Source organism: Syngnathus acus, chromosome 3 (genome assembly GCF_901709675.1).
Source record: "Syngnathus acus chromosome 3, fSynAcu1.2, whole genome shotgun sequence".
NCBI classification, from domain to species: domain Eukaryota; kingdom Metazoa; phylum Chordata; class Actinopteri; order Syngnathiformes; family Syngnathidae; genus Syngnathus; species Syngnathus acus.
In genome coordinates, this window is record NC_051089.1 from 7,658,013 (window position 1) to 7,675,754 (window position 17,742).

The 17,742-nt window shown below is 43.9% G+C and overlaps 2 protein-coding genes across 2 annotated transcripts in view; both read right to left on the reverse strand.

Annotated features, from left to right (window-relative positions):
• galnt2 (UDP-N-acetyl-alpha-D-galactosamine:polypeptide N-acetylgalactosaminyltransferase 2) overlaps positions 1 to 6,511 on the reverse strand; it is a 34,932-nt gene extending 28,421 nt beyond the window's left edge. Inside the window, exon 1 of the mRNA XM_037248445.1 lies at positions 6,018 to 6,511. Coding sequence (XP_037104340.1) covers positions 6,018 to 6,113 — 96 coding nt within the window. The 5' untranslated portion in view covers positions 6,114 to 6,511. The remainder of the gene's footprint in view (positions 1 to 6,017) is intronic.
• Positions 6,512 to 6,968: 457 nt separating this feature from the next.
• On the reverse strand, positions 6,969 to 17,725 carry urb2 (URB2 ribosome biogenesis homolog). Its single transcript, XM_037247920.1, is given in 15 exon segments — positions 6,969 to 7,832; positions 9,355 to 9,488; positions 10,610 to 10,706; positions 11,636 to 11,878; positions 12,549 to 12,659; positions 12,908 to 13,068; positions 13,136 to 13,746; positions 13,748 to 13,823; positions 13,826 to 15,001; positions 15,004 to 15,463; positions 15,537 to 15,675; positions 15,748 to 16,781; positions 16,948 to 17,124; positions 17,238 to 17,381; positions 17,607 to 17,725. Coding segments are annotated over 14 exon segments (4,743 nt in total). The 5' UTR covers positions 17,364 to 17,381; positions 17,607 to 17,725; the 3' UTR covers positions 6,969 to 7,634.
• Between the last annotated feature and the right edge of the window lie 17 nt (positions 17,726 to 17,742).

A 17,742-nucleotide genomic window follows, 5' to 3' on the forward strand; every position in this document is an offset into this window, starting at 1 on the left:
TTTCACTCTCGCTCTTCCCTCTTTTTAAGAGCATCAGCCAAGTCAGCGGGTCTACTTCCTGAAACTATTTCCACATGCTGTAAAAAAGACACTTGAGAAGTTTCTCCTTGCTGGCGCTTTAACTTTAGAGTGGACTTTTCACTTTTGATACGAGTGTGTGTGAGAAAGAGAGAGAGTACATACAGTCATAAAGAAGTTTATGATTACCAGAGGGAAGTTATGGAACAAAGATTTTTTTTGGGTGGAGACTCGTACTGGTGACTCGTAAAGCTGCTACAATTCTGGTATCATTTTACCACCAATGGGGTAAATTGGCTTTCGCCCAAAAGCAATTTTTAATGAGCTGAAAAGCGCTACACTAGTGAAAGCTCTTTCACTATTTGTCAACCTGTGAAGTGGTAACTGCAAATTGAGTCATTAAAATAATCTGTTAATGTTATGTGTCAAAAGTAAAAGTGGTATCGATGTATTGGTATCGGTACTCTCAAGAGTTGAGTATTGTTGTTGTATTGGTCTGGAAAAAAAAAGGTATTGAACATCTTTACTGTTAATAGTAAAATATAGAACTTTCGAAATGATTAAATTCGTTTTAGAGTCAATCATATGTGTTGGGCAGAAACTACTGTCTGCTTCTGGATCCAAATCCTGCATTAAAGGTGACAGGGGTGTTATATCCTGAACAGTTAGGATTTGAGTTTGGTACTGAAAAGGAAAATGGAGTTTGTGTTGCACAATGACAGAACGCTCTACTCCCCACAGTGCGGGAGGTAGAAAAAAAAATCAGGATTGAAGCTTGCAAGATGCGCTGGCAATCCGCACCTGTACAACGGCAGAAAGGTTTGGGGTCCTGGGGTTTTGGATATCCTGGAAAGGAAGCAGCATTCTAAATTTATCCAATCGCAATGGGAGCTGCTGCAAGACTGGAGTAATACGCTGTATGGATATTGAAAATTCAAATTTGATGCATAAAGCCGGCAATATGATGATTGTACCTGGATGCACACATTGCCAGGTGAGATTTTGGAAAATGAAGTCTGTTGGCATCAACTTCAAACGACATGTCACAGAGCAAACAGACTTGAGCTGAGAGATTCAATGTGTGTGTGACGCAAGCTGTATGCAGTGTGTCAATGTTGGCTCACTGTGCGCTATTGTTTGTTACACATTAAGCTGGTCTTGGTCACGTGCGACAATGCTAATGCCCTTTGGCAAGTTATTGCGTTCAAAAAATGAAGCGGACAATCGCGTGCTTTTAACTTTGTTTTCACCGCTTTAAATAAGCCCTTGGGTAAGAGTTCATTAGCTCAATTAAATGATTATCACACCCTGGCAGCTGTAAGTGGAGGCCAGCCACACTTGGGATGTTGAAATGAGATAAGTAACACTGTCATTTATTTCGTCATTTCGATGCTCTTGCCGCAATGAAGGACGGATGACATGATGAGTGTGTGTGTGAGCGTGTGTGTGTGTGTGTTTTCCTTCAGTGGCAACCACTGACAAGATGGATAGCCGGAAGATGACGGTTGGTCCCTTTAGAAACATTATCAGACGACAGAAAATCCGTCTCTATGAAGGCAGCTGCAACATACAAGTGACGTCACAGTTGGCCTTAAGCAAACGAGGTCACGCCGCAAACGGAAGATAGCAGATCGAACGATTACGCTAGAGTTGGAGAAGTATACAAGCAGGAGGAAGAATCAAGAGACGAGCAGGAGAGATGAAACATTTTGGACTGAGCAGAAGAGATGAAACATTTCGGACTGGCCAGCGTGACACACCACCTCATGAGTGCACCGAGCTGTGAAGCCTCAGCCACCACCAGCAAGTGAAGCCAACTGGCTAAGCACGGAACGGAACGCTCCTAAAATTCATTGCTCTGGGGTGTCATTTTTGGAAGACAACTCGAGTGCACCATACAACATGTCAGGCCGTGATTGCGTGGATGCCCGGCGAGATGGCCACTGTAAATGGTCCAGAACATTGCCACGGCAGTCACCGTGCAAATGACAGACCCAGTCGGCCGTAGTTAGATGGGGTGAACGCTACGAAACCTGACACTACGTAATGAGGCCTTCCATAACTTGGAGGCGCCTCTTGCGAAATGGGAAGCATATTTTTACATTGACATTTCACATTCTTCTAAAGCCGAGCAAGGCATTTATCTCATTCACCTAGAATGTGGGCTGTGGCGTAGCAGGTTTGTTAGGAATTTCGAAACGTGAAATGTGACAGACAGCGAGACAGTTGTTTTGGTAAATAATGTGGATGATTCAGTTAAAACAGCACAATGACAGGCTACATCGACAATTTCATTACGTACACAAAAGCAACATACACTACGATTATAAACAAGATCTTCGACCGATATGTGTACTTACCGAGCTGCGAGCCGATTTTGAGTTCTTGTTTGGGATCTTTCACATGAAAAAGTTGATATACTAAGTTTTACCCTCCGCTCGTTTTCCGTGGCTGTCATGATGTAGAGCTGTCAAAAATCTTTCAGCTAACAGAATTCAATAGCCTGCAATATTAGCAAGCAAGGTGCAAGTTGAGCTTCAACGTCACTTCTAGTCTACAGCGGAAAATCAATTTGTCTAACATTGATTAATGAGCCATTTCATTCTTATTCCACAAGCGCAATATATTAATCAGAATCTTTTTTTACTAGTGCTTGCGTATATGTGGTCTTGTTCCTGTTCCCCTATAAACCTGCACTCCAGTCATCTCCCTATTGTCAACATTCAGAATTGTCACACAAATAAACAGTAAAAACAAAACACACATTAACTTTGATCACAACTGATGCCGGACTTTTACCGCTTTAAATGCGAGTCCGTTACTTAACTTCAGGGACGTATTCAAAAGCAGCAAAAACGCCCAGAGAATTAATCCTCAGATGAACTCAGCACACGTGATGTGTGCAAAGGCCTTGTATTGTATCATGCACAATGACACCAATACAAAAAGACAACCCAAAACACACACACACAACACACACACAATCTAATTCCAATTCTGTATGATCATTTCGGAGGATTTCAAAGTTTCCACTGTACTTGCCAAAAAGAACAGGTGACATGTTCATCTTAGGATAGAAAAAGTGGTTTTCTTCAGTTTGTCAAAAATCTGCAGCTTTGCTCAAACAGCTGACAACATTAATGAAGTGTGTTGGCTGCTCCCGCAAGTCTGTACAATTCTGGCGCTGAAGCTTCTCTCTCCCAACCCTGATCAGCATGAAAGTAGATGCTAAGAGTTGGCAGAAAGCATAACATCCTTGTTGGCGGAATTCAGAACGGCTATCCTGGAAAAGGTTCTGCAACACTAGCTGTTGTATACCACAATGCATCAGGGCGTTGGAAGGTGTCCAGTTTATGGTTCTGCGAGCTGTCTCGAGACAGAATATCGCCTAATTATGGATAGTTTTAGTTCCAATTATGGACGGCCGACCTAAAACCTTTTACGTGTCATTTCAACAACCGCTGTTATTTCAATTCCGTAAAAGACAGATCGGTCCTCCTCACTGACGATGAAAAAGCCAATAATCAAGTTAGCACTGTGTCCACAGATGACCAAGACTAACACTGCCAGACGCCAAGTTTTCATCACGTGTTACAGAACAGTCAAGCTCATCACGGCATGGTTTGGAATGATCTGGCTTGTGTTTCCGTGCAGGCTGTGAAGGCGCGATGGAGACAGATTCGGCGGCTACATAAATAGCGTGATGATGTAGCAGCGGGACACAATGCAACCTGGCGATCAATTCAAAAGACAGCCAACACAACAGAAAAAAAGAAGGGACAACATTGGAAGGCATCCAATGATTAGCATTCTATCAGTATGTAATAAACAACCAAACCAGCAATGCTTTAGAAACAGCACATTTCTAATGATCAAAGTCTGCTTTATTGTCAATTTCTTCACATGCCAAGACGCACAAAGAAATACAAAGCCTTAAAGAAAACTATTTGGTTACAAACAAGAATGGCACTTTAGCATGAAATGACCACGTCTATATTATTATCATGATTATTATGATTATTACAACCCTTCCTCGGAATTCCAAATCCACCTGAACAAGACATTGCTGCCACTTTGAACTCCCAAACAAGCATGAAACACGCATGTACGCACGGCTATCAACCTAATGGGAAAGTAAAAGGGCTAATATGGTTGACTGGAGCCATGCAAACACACAGAAGCTGATATGACCAGACAAGAAGCAGGTGGATGTTCTCACACACACAAATGTAGCGCTGTGCCAACAACAACCCATGCGGAGTGCCACACAAGGATACCTGAAGGATGTTTACCTTTCATTTACAATATGTGTCGACTGGACACGAAGCACACCACAGTCGATAGAAAAAGGGTTCAGATGCCGTTTTTTGTGCTGTACAAAAATGAGACGACAAATTATTTCAAAATAAAGGGGGCCAACATTCAAACTGAGGTCAAAGAGGAGGTGTCATCAGGGGGATGACATGCAAGTGATACACGCATTGGTGGTAAAAGTGACCCATCCAAGTCACCCAGTAACAGTCAGTAACTGGTTCAAATACAAACCTTTAATTGCCCCTAATGAGCAGATTAGGATGTGGCATGCATCATCCACCTGTTCATGTGGTGAGGGTGGATGACACCGAGCGATTAGGGTCACAAACAATTTGGAGATTTTGAGGGGTTACATTGGACTGCTGTAATCAGGGTATCTCCAAATTCCCCAATCCTTCAGAGCTGCAACTAACAATCGGTTAATAATCAAACTGATTTTTAATAATGTTCTCTACTTCCCATGTTTAGTCAAAAACACATATTGGGACAGTAGCAAAAAGTTTGGCAAACTTCTATAACTAATCGTACGTTTCACAACATCAGCTTAAACAGGGAACTCGAGCCTATCACAGACTAAACCCTGGACCTGGTCGCCCAGTCAATCCACAAGGCATAGATCATGGTCCTACATTTCCAGTGGCCCCACGTGATAGTTCTGGCAGGTCTCATGGTGGCCCCACCATCTAAATAGGTTTAATGTCGAACCTGAAGACAAATATTGACTCACACGTCACTGACTGGCAACTTAACCCAAGTTCCTGTGTAAAGAAGTCTGTTCAAGTCGCCCATTACACGATCCATGGAATCAAGAAGATGCAAACTGAAGATGTGGTCCTTAACTTAAATATAATGTGCCAACATCCCTGAGATTGCCTGCTAAATTCAGATGGGAAAATGCAACAAGCTCACTTTGACCCAAAACAGCATTCCCAAATATCACCATATTGCGTAATTTCGATTTCTTTGTGTCTTTGTCATGTAAAGAAATGGACAACAAAGCAGACTTTGATAAATTAACAAAAGTTATTTTCCAAGAAATTGCAGCTCAAAAACTCAACACTAAATTCTCGCTCGAGTGGAAACAATGTTAAAGCAATAGTATCAACGTGTCAATGTGATTTTTACATTTTGGGTGAAAAAACAAAATCGGGCGACCATTTGCTGACTATAAACCAAAGGTTTGTAAAAAGGTCTTCACGGTGCACAAGGGGCGAAGAGATCTGTAAATCACAGCGATAGAGAAAATAAATCCACTTCGGTCACATTCAGTCCCATTTCACTTCCTGCTCTCTATTCATGTGCTCCCGTTCTCCACTCCACGGGCGAAGCCCAACCGGCCTGCCCTGTGAACCAGGCCGGCAGCCTCCCATCACGACACCGGCCCGGGTCGACACGTCGTCCGGTGCCGACCGTGCCTCACTCCCGCTGCGACGGGACAAACAACGGCGGAGATGCGGTGCAAGTTCATCGGCTCGTCATGCAACAATGACACCCCTTTCAATTATAATCAACTTAAAGCTGAAAATCTAAACTAACAGGGCCTTCAATTCGTTGAACACATCACCGGCGCGGCCATAAGCGAGCGCCCGAAGCGGGCAGAGGAGCCCCCGGTAACGGCGCTCTCTCGCCGCTTTGTCCCGCGGAGGAAAATGGATTGATCAAAAACAAGAGGGTCCCAGTCTTACCTTTCGCCCCAACGCCGTCCCCGAGTAGAAGTAGTAGGCTATCCCCAGCACCCAAAGCACAGCAAAACATAACAATATCCTCGATTTCCTCCGCATGGCTCCTCGTCTCTTCTCGTCTGCCTACCGAGTGCTCGGTGGCTCGGCTCCGGCTTCACTGGTGGCGGCGGTGGGGGCTCGTCACGGTGTGTAGTGTCCGCGCAAGTCGCTGCGCCGCTCGGTCCACGGGTCCTCAGTCCTCCGGGGAGGGAGCAGAAAGCAGCTAGCCAAAATTCAGCAACGGGGGTTAGAGGGCAAAGGCTAACCCGCTATAATCCAATCAAAGGTCGGATCACGTCGAGGACTCTGTGCTGCGAGCGAGTTAAGGGGGGCGTACGGTGATAAAGTTGGAAAGAAAAGGCGATTCTTGTAGAAAATTATTATATAGTGCGCGTTTCCAGTTGCAGCTCTTGCAGCAGCGAGCGGGCGGGCGGGCGAGATGATGTGTGCAAGCGTGTGTGCTACAGGCGGACTGCTCTACTCTGGGAGTCCGCTAGGGGTGCTAGAGACACGTTGGCAGCAATTAAGATTTTATACTCCTCCACTAAACTAAAAAAGGTCAATAATATTCAATTTGTGGAATGTGAATTTATCTCAAAAAATCCAGCAGTTTTTAATATCCGGGGGAGCCATTTTGCCTTACTTACTGTTGACTGAAAATTGAGAATTGACTACGGGAATGCAATTACTTCAAATTTGTCTTTGTTGCATCAGAAAAAAAACCTCAAAGCAAGAAGCTGCCACCATGCTTCATGTTGTTGTTCTGATGATGTCGCAGTGTTGCTTTTACTGAGCTTACCGATAAGCACCTCTGCTAGTTTATCGCGATTTTTGTTTGCATTTCTGAAATCCCAACTGCAGACAGGGCCTAATCAGTTTAGTTATCTTTCTTCTCAGTACACACGCAAAGTAATCTCATATACCCAAATCAGTTTTTAATAGGTAATTTCAGTCATACAGCTCATCGCTATGAAATCCTTTGATGGGTTTAGCATTGATGTAGAATAAATATGAGCTATTCACAGAAATGCTGCATCTGCAACAGTTTCATTTTCAGAATTGTGCAGGGAATCCCAAAAATTGATGAGCTTGGCAGCATGGGAGTTGGCGCTTACGCTTATTGTGCTACTACAGCACAAAATACTCCAGCTTCAGCTTTAATCAATGCATCCTTGAAGGGGCTGTTATTACGAAAAGAAAAAAAGGCATTATGGTTCTGACACGATCCATCAAGTTGACTAAGATTATACTCATCCCTGTGATTCATCTCAACACCGCTACAGCTCCATTAGCAAATGAGAAAAGTAGTTTATCTTTTTTTTTTTTTTGGCTTGTACTTGAAATTGCCCAGTAAAAAAACACTTGCTCATAAAATGATGTCATTGAAGATGCTCGAAAATGAACATTTGCAGTAAATTTTACTGCACCCTGGAACATGCACAAGTTAAAAAACACTCTTTTATACATGATCTGAGTCAATATGTAAAAATATCAAAATAAACACACCCAGATCCTTGGATGCCTGTCACACAATTGCTGCGTAATCCATAATTATCCCAATTTCAGAGTCACCTGAACCCTTCAAACAGTGTATTTGTCCTCTCCTTGTATCTGGGGTTTGTGGTAGTGGTTGTAGCTACTGTAGAGTTCATGAAACACCTCCCGGACTCCGCTCTGCAAGCCTGCTGTTAGGAACTTGATATCTTTCTCCAGGCACAAGTCCAGTATGTGGTAGATTCCCTCTGTGAGATGCAGCTTGATGTCTGGCCGTAAAGTAACCTGAAAACACAAGAATACGATTTCTAGTTGAAGAAATTGAACAAAGGCAAGCCTTCGCTCAGTAAATTAAGTTTGACCTTGAAAAACCGGCTTCAAAATTTAGATGGTACAGAAAGTCTCTGTTGTCATGGCAACCTACTCTATTGCTTTACAATTTTGATTGATCATCCAGGAGAGCTCTCATGATGTGTTAGTATTAGCATCAGCGCAAAAGTGCTTGTATAATCTTTAAAACATACTAACAATGAGAAAATGGATATTTCAATGATGTTATCATTTGTGGCCCACCCAAGTTATGTGAAGGTGTACATTGTCAAAGCATGTGCACGCCGCATGCAGATCCAGTTTATACGTTTCACAACAGAAAAACTTGACCCAAAGCCAGTGGTCGAAAGGGGAATGAATGAATAGGTGTAATGCGTCTACGATATGCCAAAGAGAAAAAACATTAACGGGCCAGGAAGGGAATAATGATGAAGGATGTCATTTGCAGAACATCAACAGCTTTTAAATGGCAATACGTTGACGTCATTGCTGCTCATTGACAGCAATATACAGTTTGTCAAAAGTGTATGTTAACTGGAGGGCTGGCAGAAAATGAGCTGCAAACAAATCGGTTTCCAAAGCAGTTGTTTTTCCATTTGTCTGTCCCCACATTGTTCATTATGGGCTCCGTCTCAAGATAGAGCTCATTTGTTTTTGACGACTAGGTCAATTTGCATCCTGGTGTGAAGTCATATTTTTAACTCTATTTCTAAAATAACGCTGCCCTTATAAATAAACGATTCGCTTGTCCATTGCGGTCAAATAGCAGACTGCTTCTTGGAAAGTTTCATATGTGTCTCAAATCATCAGCACTTAGACAAGGCTAAATTACACTTGACTTGCATAAAGTTGTCGCTTTTGAAAAAGTCAAATTTGCAGCACACAGAGTGTTTAATGATTTAACTGGGCCCCTCCCCTCCTCCTGCCTTTTCCATCAGCCTGTCCATTCATTTGGTTGTCCGTCCCAACGTCATCTTCCAAATGTGTTAATTCGGCTGCAAAACGCTGAGTCAAGTAGGCGTCACATTAAATACAGTCTGGTAGTGGAGCGGAGCCATGTTCGCAAGCCAGACATGACTCACCGTCCTTGAACTAACATCAAGCCAAAAGCTTGATTCCAGAACATGGAATTACAGTAATCCTGAGCCCCTTTCGCAAGGATTTGGGGACATTTTAAACAGCGCTGACAGAAAAATTTCCTCGACTCTTCTTCTCAACCTCGGAATCTCACAGCTCTGCTGAATGTTAATGTGAGCCAACTGCGCCACATCGCTGGATCAGCCGAGATACCGCTGCCTCATTTGTGTGTGTGTGTGTGTGTGTGTCACTCACCGCTGCATAGAAAAACATTCGACACAGATGACAGATGGTTTTGGATCGGTGACTATGTATGACTGCGTGTGACGTCTGTCACCCACCCGGCAAAGCTATTTTCCAATGCTAATATTGGAAAAGTAAATCACATTCAAGTGTGTACCTTTTGCAGTTCTGTGACGTATTGAGCCACCATGAAGACAGACAGTGTGGTGAAGTTCTCGGAGATGGCAGCAATGTGTGTGTACATCCTCTCGACCAGCCGGGCGCACTGCAGGTACACTTCACTTTCCCCACCTGCAAACACAAATTGACATGATTTATTAACCTTGCGAGTCAATACATGAACTAAAAATATACCCCAGTGCTATAAAACAAGCTAAAATGTCTCCAAAGCAAAGTCATAAATGAAAAGTCATAGCGAAATAGGGTTAATTAAAGGAGCGGATAAGGGGTTGGTGGAAAATGAATCCAGGACTAATAAAACGTACTTGGTTCACCAGACGTTCTGCTGGAAAGTTTAGAGCGGCTTGTCAGCATTTTGTTGTGATTTGAGTCCTTTAAAATATGTTCAAAGTGTCCAAGTTTCATTTCTGTTATATATCATCATGTCCCACAGCTCGTGCTGACAGGCTCGAGTGAGACACTTAATATTGTTCGAGTAATATTCTTGAAATGCGTCACATTTTTCTCATGCCTTTCAACCACACGTTTTAGGATCTCTGAGAACCAACTTTTTGGACACTAGTCAGAGTGAAGTTTATAGTATTCGCTCTTCTTTTATGAAAACACAAGTGACATCCCAGAAAATTGCCACTTTAGAGTTCCAATGGAAAATGCACATTTGATCTGCCTTTGCCTTGCAGGCAAACCCAGCCAAGTAGGATATTGCCACAATAGTCTGTGCTTTCACATTAAGGCAGTTATTGTCAAAGTGGTGTGTTGGTTCCCTCTAGTGGTACGCATATAAATAACAAGTACAGTTCTTTTGTATTTAACTTTTAATTTACATGCATTCAGTTACTGTGTGTTTTATGTGCCGTCCTTTGATTGAATCGTGACGTACACGAAAAACACTGGCTCGATTTTGACGATTAATTCTGTTTCAACGCTAGTTGGGGATTATAATGTACTCTTAGTGTTGTCATGAGCTTGACAGTCTTAAACACACACATTTTGGTGTGGAATGTTTTTTTTTTTTTTTTATATATACTACCTGTACTTGGATTTTTTAAAATACTACCAGTCCACGTACCTTTTGCAAAAAAAAAGGTTAGGCCCATTGTTAGGAGTTAGAGAGGAGAGTCGCAATAAACCTTCTAATCTCCAATTTTCCAAGTAGATGAAACTATAATCCATGCTCAGACAAAAGTCTGAGTTGGCGGTCAGATTCATTTAATGAAAATATGAAGACATACCCGTGTCAGCGGCTCCTCTCTGTCGACCTTCCTGCATGATGGAAGCCACTAGACGATAAAAGACATTCAAGAATGATGGCGTAGCATTCAGCATCACCTGAATGCAGACAAGGGAAGGACAACATGCTCTTAAGAAAATGTCACACAAAGGAGCACATAGAAAGAAATTTAAGAGCAATCGTGTTGAGTAATGGGAAAAAAAAAATGCTCAGATGTAGTAGCTACAAATCTGCCTTCTACAGCTTCATATGACTGAATAGTGCTTGCAAAACCACATTTAAAGGTTTCAAGGACGCGTGATCATGTTCGGAAGCTCTACTTTACAAAATATTATATCAGCTGCTTTGGGGAAACTGAATCCACCGTTTCTGCTTGGCAGTTGTAAGGCAGTCTTTAAGGGAATGAGTCCACGCTTGGTTGAGCAAGGCAGTTGAGCAAGGCCCTGAGCGTCAGGTGGTGACATCACCAACTCAACTGCTTTCTGCCAGGACTCCAACATCTCACCCCCCCCCCCCCAAACACTCTGACCTATACACCTCACCACTTGAGCTCACTTTCTGTTCCACTTAACCTGCATTGTGCAGTCCAGTCACATCTACCTCCTCTGTTTTCCTGCTTGCCCCCTCGGACTGCATTCACGTTTACATCACCAAACCTTTTCTTCCCTTTCTGCATCACAACACCACACAGCACTCTCTGACAGTCTCCCCTGCAGGCAGGCAGGCAGGCAGTCTTTCAACTTTAAAAACATCTGATGTGACTTAGCAGGTTACTGCCTGCATTAATTCACTCCAGCTGCACTGTTTATTAAAGAGGTCCAAATAAGGAAATACTTACCATAGCCACAAAATACCTGTACATGAATTTGTGTTGAATCATCAATGTCACAAAAAAGTATTTATAAAGATCCGAATTGAGTGAAATTGGATCATTTCCTGTTTGGGAATCTCAACAATAAAAGTGACAGGAACAACATTGAGTTTATCAATATGTATATTTACACATCTGCAAATTGGGGATACGTACCTGAGAATGACACTGGATGGTAGCGAAAAGTGCCTCGTGAATAGCCAAGAACGCTGACTGGTAAACAAGTGCGGTCAGGTGTTCAAGCGGCACAGCTTGAAGCGCTCCGAGGACCAAGACGACGTGATGAGGGTTGGAGATTAGACCCTGGGCCTGGCGCAGCAGCGTCGTCATGGCTGTCACGGTAGGAATGGTGAAGGTTGCAGTCAAGCCCACGTCCTGACTGGACGACCTGACAAGGAACTGAAACAAAGTTGGATCGTTACAGGGGCAAATAGATGATGTGGCAAAAAAACTATTAATAACTAATTAACAGCTATGAGATGCATACGCTAATTGAGTTATGCTGGCATGGAAAACAATATGTATAACACACGTGCGTTGAATGACTGACTCTTTTAAAATCGTTCCATATTGACCCCGTTCAAAAAGCGGCATATTGAAAAGATTTTGTAGATGCACACCCAGTACACGCAATTTTTTTTTTTCCAATTCAGGCTTATGCATAACTGTATTTACACACATACGTGCTTGCTGTTTCTTGCTCCCCTGATTCAAAACCTATTGGAGCTTCATTACATGGACCAAGCACACTGCAATGCGCGCGAGTGTGCGTGCGTGATTGTCATTTGGCTGCCAAGTCACTCCGAATGGCAGTCACATGTTCTTCTGGCGAGCCATCAGTGAATGATTACAGATGGAAAAACCCTGCATACTACTACCGAGCTCTTGAGTTCCTCTTTACAATGTATTCTGCTCCTTGCAAGGCTCTGATTGCGCACATTACTTTCAGTCAATCCCGATTTTCCCCTCTAACATGTGTATGAAACGTAAGTGTACTTTTGGCACGATACATTACATACATTTATAATCTACAATGATGTTTATTACAGCATTTGTGCATCTTGCTTACCACCATAGCAGACAGAATTTGTGGTGCAAGCAACCACAGAGCTTTGGAGCAAGGCTCAGGTAACTGACAGCAGGACAGCAGCTTGGTGATGATGACAATCGCCAGCACTTCCTGGAGATGAGTAAATAGAGGGCAGAATGAGAGAACTGGCATTTTGGTCTATTATACACCTCAGCTGTCACTATACAATGTTATATTTGCACAACTGGATGATGCCTAAAATAAATCCGCATCAAAGATACGAGAAAATACTCTCAAACGGTGCAATGGCGCTTGACAAAATTGCTAACTACAGCCACAATAATAAACATACTGCTGAATTCATACAGCGTTTAAGACTAACAAGGTCAACACCACACCTTGTAGTTTCCAGAGCTGAGCGTGCAAGTATCTAAGCCATCTTTGATCATTGTCAGCAACATGCTGAACTGGTAGGGAGTGCTGTTCTCCAGCAGGTGGTGCAGAAGTTCCTGCACAGCCGGCTCCAGCTCAGATGTGTCGGATGGCGACAGCCACTGAGCTACAAAAAGAACATTTCAGTAAGACAAGAAAAATAAATACTCTCATCGATCTCATAGATTGCTTACCAGTCAAAAGTTTATGGACATTTTGAATCATCTGAGCGTACAACTCATCCATCACTTTTACTTTCTTTTCTTCTCCTTCCTCCTCTTTTTCTCCTGTCTTCATCACTGCCGTGTAGAACGCTGACAAGAAATGTAACGATGAAACCAGAAAGTCCGTGGGTCTGGCCGCGGAGTTCATTTCTTTCAGGATCTGCTGGCAGAAACCCTGATAGAGCGTCATGTGGCTCAGGGTGGTCCGGTCGTTGCCCTCGGTGGCCAGCTCACACCGCAGCATGACCGTGACCGTGTCCACGACAAAGGCGGGACTGAGCGAGCAGTCGGGCTTCTTGCCGACCATCTGGGCCTTCAGGACCAACTCCACAACTGATCCCAGTGAGGATGTGGTTCTTGTAAGAATCTGGGTCAAAGTTTGATCCATTGTTATACTCCTTCCCAGGTAAGAGGTCATCGCCTTGGCGGCGGCGACCAAGGACGCCAGTAGAAGATGAACGGACATGATGGAGCCTCCACGATTTGATGTGGTGTCCTCGCTGGTAAGAAATGAGACAATCCGGTCCAGATTGAGGCGTACGCTGCTGTTCCTGACCATAATTAAGTGGACCAATTCACGATGAACTCCTGCAAGGCTTCAACAAATCCAACCAATCGGAGCTAGCGGTGGAGCTGAATCGCCTTTCTTTGCTGTGCCCAGAGCATCGAAGGAGACAACGGCCTGCAGCAGAGTGCTGCCGTGTAATGAACTTCGAACGCCGTGAAAGTTTTGGCCCTCCACAAGACACGCCAGTATCTTGAGCAGCTTCACTTGGACTCCTGTGCAACATATTCGGAATCTGGATCTTACCGAATAAGAAGCGCCGGTAGATGTGAGCATGAAGGCAAGGAGGAGGAAATTCGATAACAGATCCTCAGAATTGAGTCCATCAGCGTTTAGGCTTGATAAGATGGACAGCAGGTCTATCAGCTCTTTGGTTTGAGCGTCACTCAAAAGCACAAACACGTTCCCGGACTGTGAGGACACCGTCATATCTTCTATGATGCTCTGTTTCGCTAAGGCGGACAAAACCTCAAATTCACCCTTTTGGTACTTCTCAAGCATCGGACAAACTTTAGATGTATGCGCCGCAGTTAGAACCCCCAAAATCCTACGCAAGAGCGAACCAACAGTGGCAGAGAACAGCGATGGCAACTCGGTCAGAACGGGGCTGTGGATAAGCTGCGAGGATACGAGGGGGACGGAGAGTTGATCTGCGTTTCCGCGAGACTCCTTACTCAGCAACGACGTGACCAGAACATCCGAGATGCAGTTCACGTCTTCCCTGTCCAGGTAAGGGGCCAGCAAGGGTAGGTTAGATGTGACAACGTACCAGTGAGCGACACGGTGGGAGCTGGAGTCCACGCTGCTCATCTGCCCGTCCCACATCTGATCATCTTGTGAACATAACGGGAGCTCATCTCTGGCTAAAATAAACTCCACTCCCCTGCTTAGGGACTCTGAGGTACTTGGATCTTTGAGTAAAGCTGAGTCCAATAGAACTTTCTTAATCTGTTGCAACGTGAGTAGTTTGAGAAACACAAAGCTGATGGGACTGTGCGTATGGAGACGTACAGAGTTGATCTCGCATTTTAGGAGATTGTCTACGTTTGTTAAGGCGGCAGCGTTGGAGTCGAGAGGTGCGTATTTGCTGCAGTAGATTTGAAAGAGTGTGTCCACTTCGATCCAACTGTATCGGAGCAGAAGAAGCGCCTCTTGGATTTTCAGCTCCCACAGAGACTTAAGTGCTTTTCGAGACTCTCCCTGGTCCTTTCCTGATCTTCTTTTCTTCTTTGCTTTCGGAGCCCCTTGTTTTCTGGAGGCAACGGTTGAAGCAGGTCGTTGAGAATCTTCTGCATCTCCTCCATCAGGTTTTGACCTTTTCTGACTAAGGGAAGAGGAGAGGCGTCGTCTAAAGTCTTCAGACTGAATAAAACGACGTGAAGGAGCTGGCTGAGATTGAAAAGCTTCACCGATGCAGCTTCTTGCTCCTGATCCCCAGTTTTTTCACCATTCACTCCATTTATTTCCATCTTCTCTGCTTCTCCATCTTCCTTTACCAGGTCAGGTAAAACGCGTTTTCTCATGCTCTCCAGCACTAAGGAGCAAATCTCAAGGCCCTGCGATGGAGGTGTGTCCAAAATGCTGGTTCTGAGCGTGGCGGCCACGCTATCGCAAAGCAGAGGGGGGTGAACGTTGTCGAGAGATGGCCGACAGATCACCGAGAGGAGCTCAGAGAAGAAGCGAGGCAGCTGGCGGAGCTTGGTGTAAGTCTGAACTAGACTGCACAGCATCATCTGTTGGGGAATGAAGAAGAAAAAAAAAAAATAGTAAATTTGTGAGTCAATTAAGACGAGCTCATCATTTTACCTGTCTGGCCCGTTGGACCCGTGTTTCCATACAGTCGGCATTAACCCAGGCTGAAGATAACAACTCGGCCAAGTCTGGTTCAAGAATCATGTGATTGAGACCCAGAAGCACTTTCAAACAGCGATACCATGCAGGGATGCTGAAATACAAAAGACATGTTAAAGCGCATCATCACTGCTTGAAACAGAGAATTTGAAAAAGAGTGATTTACCTAGGCTGGGCCTGATTGAAGAGAATTTGTGCGAGGTTTTTGTAAAAGTTAAGCTGGACCTCTGCGTATCTTATTCTGTCAGCTGCCACATTATAAATATCTGCAGACAGAGCATGGCTAAGCAGCGATTCCATAGCCAGTAAAGCCAGACTCCAACTTTGTGGCGAGCAGGCGACATCGGAAGGGGACAAATCCAAAGCGGGCAACAACTTTGCAAGGTAATGGAAACACAGCATTCTCTGCTCTTCCTCATTTTCTGTTCTAGATTTTCTGTAGCTTTCCAGAAAGAATTTAAAAAACAACGGGACGGTGTTTGACTTGACTGAGTAAAGCAGCGGCGGCTCACAAGAACCTAATTTGCAAATTAAAGCATTGGCTGGCTTGAAGAGGCCTTTTGTTCCACTGGGTCCACGTTTGCCAGTATCCTCTTTAGAAGATAGAAGCTCCTCTTTGTAGGATGCCAGTTGCTCGGCGGAGAAGAGCGATAACTGAAGGATGGAGTCTATCCTGGCACGAAAGTCTCTGCAGAGATGCTGGCGGAGATTCAGATGTGTGTGGGAAGGAGCATACTCTGCTGATGTCAGCATGTGTCTCAGGACCAATAACGGCTGGATGAGCTGGTTTGTTACCAAGGTGAAAATTCTATTCGGATTGCCTTGTTGCCGCTGAACTGATAAATATGATGCTAAAACTTGAAGCAGTAACTCAAACAAATGAGATCCAGTGGTCTTTTTCTTCTGACTCTCCTCTAAGTCTAGGTTAGGGATCACTTCAGTTTGAGAGTCCAGGTCGCTCACAGTGTCTGTAATGAATTCCAATTGATGGGATCCTGAAGGCAAAGCTTGTTGAAGTTGATGGCAGGCGAAGGAGCAGAGTCTAACCAAGAGACTGACCATGAGTTCGTACTTGGTGGTGAAAACAGATGAGAGAGTTGAGGATGAGAGGATTCCCTGGCACACACTTAGCAGGGTGGACACACCCACTGACAGCCTGGTGGGGGCGCTCACACACTCCTCAAGGAGGTTGAGTAGCAGCTAGGGGAAAAAAAAAAAATCATCCACAGTGCCAGAATCTCAGTAGTGCAGCGGGAGATTATCCAATTTGAAAATAACTAATTTACTATAATTATATTTTGTCCGTGTGTGCCGAACTGTCTGATATGTCAGAACTTATTTTAAAAAATAAAATAAAATCACACACCTGTGCCATGTTGAGCCTCAAGCTGACCGTCTTGCCCTGCTTGAGAGCAACGTGAAGCTTCCGACTATGGAGAAAATCATCAAGGCAACTCCACAGGCCTTCTAGCACAGTTTGTGAGAACTCGACCTTTTTAATATACCAGCCTGTCAGAGCATGTGTGCACCAATCCAAAAGGATCTACAACAGAACAATGTCAAACAGCACATGATAATTGAATATAACCGTACTTATATCGATTAAAGGACTTTAACGTTGGGAAGTTGAAGAATGACTGGATCCAGGAAACCTACTTGTTCCTTGTTGGGCAGCAAGCATTGAGAGGAGATCCAGGCAAAGCGTGCAAGCTTTAACTTGTCCTCCCATGGAGTTTGAGAGCTCTTTAGCTTCAGATGGATACCAGAGTAGATGGCAGCCATCTTTGCTGCTTCTCAAGCCTAATCACAAGGATGGAAATATTCAAACTGTGTACAATGTCATAGTGGCTTAAACGTTTTAAACACTTAATTGGAAACGGAAAATAATTGTAACATTTGTAACACAGAACTAAATCCACGCATGCTATTAAGTGGCGGCTAGTCGACTAGCATATTAAGCTACAGACCACCTCGGTTAGTCTCAAAGTCATCTTTTCGTCTGCGAGCAAAAAGAGCAAACTTTACCTTGCCACGTCGCCGTTAACAAATCACAAAAACACACACTTAAGGCAAATTAATCAATTGAATTTGTGATTTACACTAACACGTGCATCCTGTTTTCACATCTGAATGACCTTTCAACTTCTACCTGACGTACTAG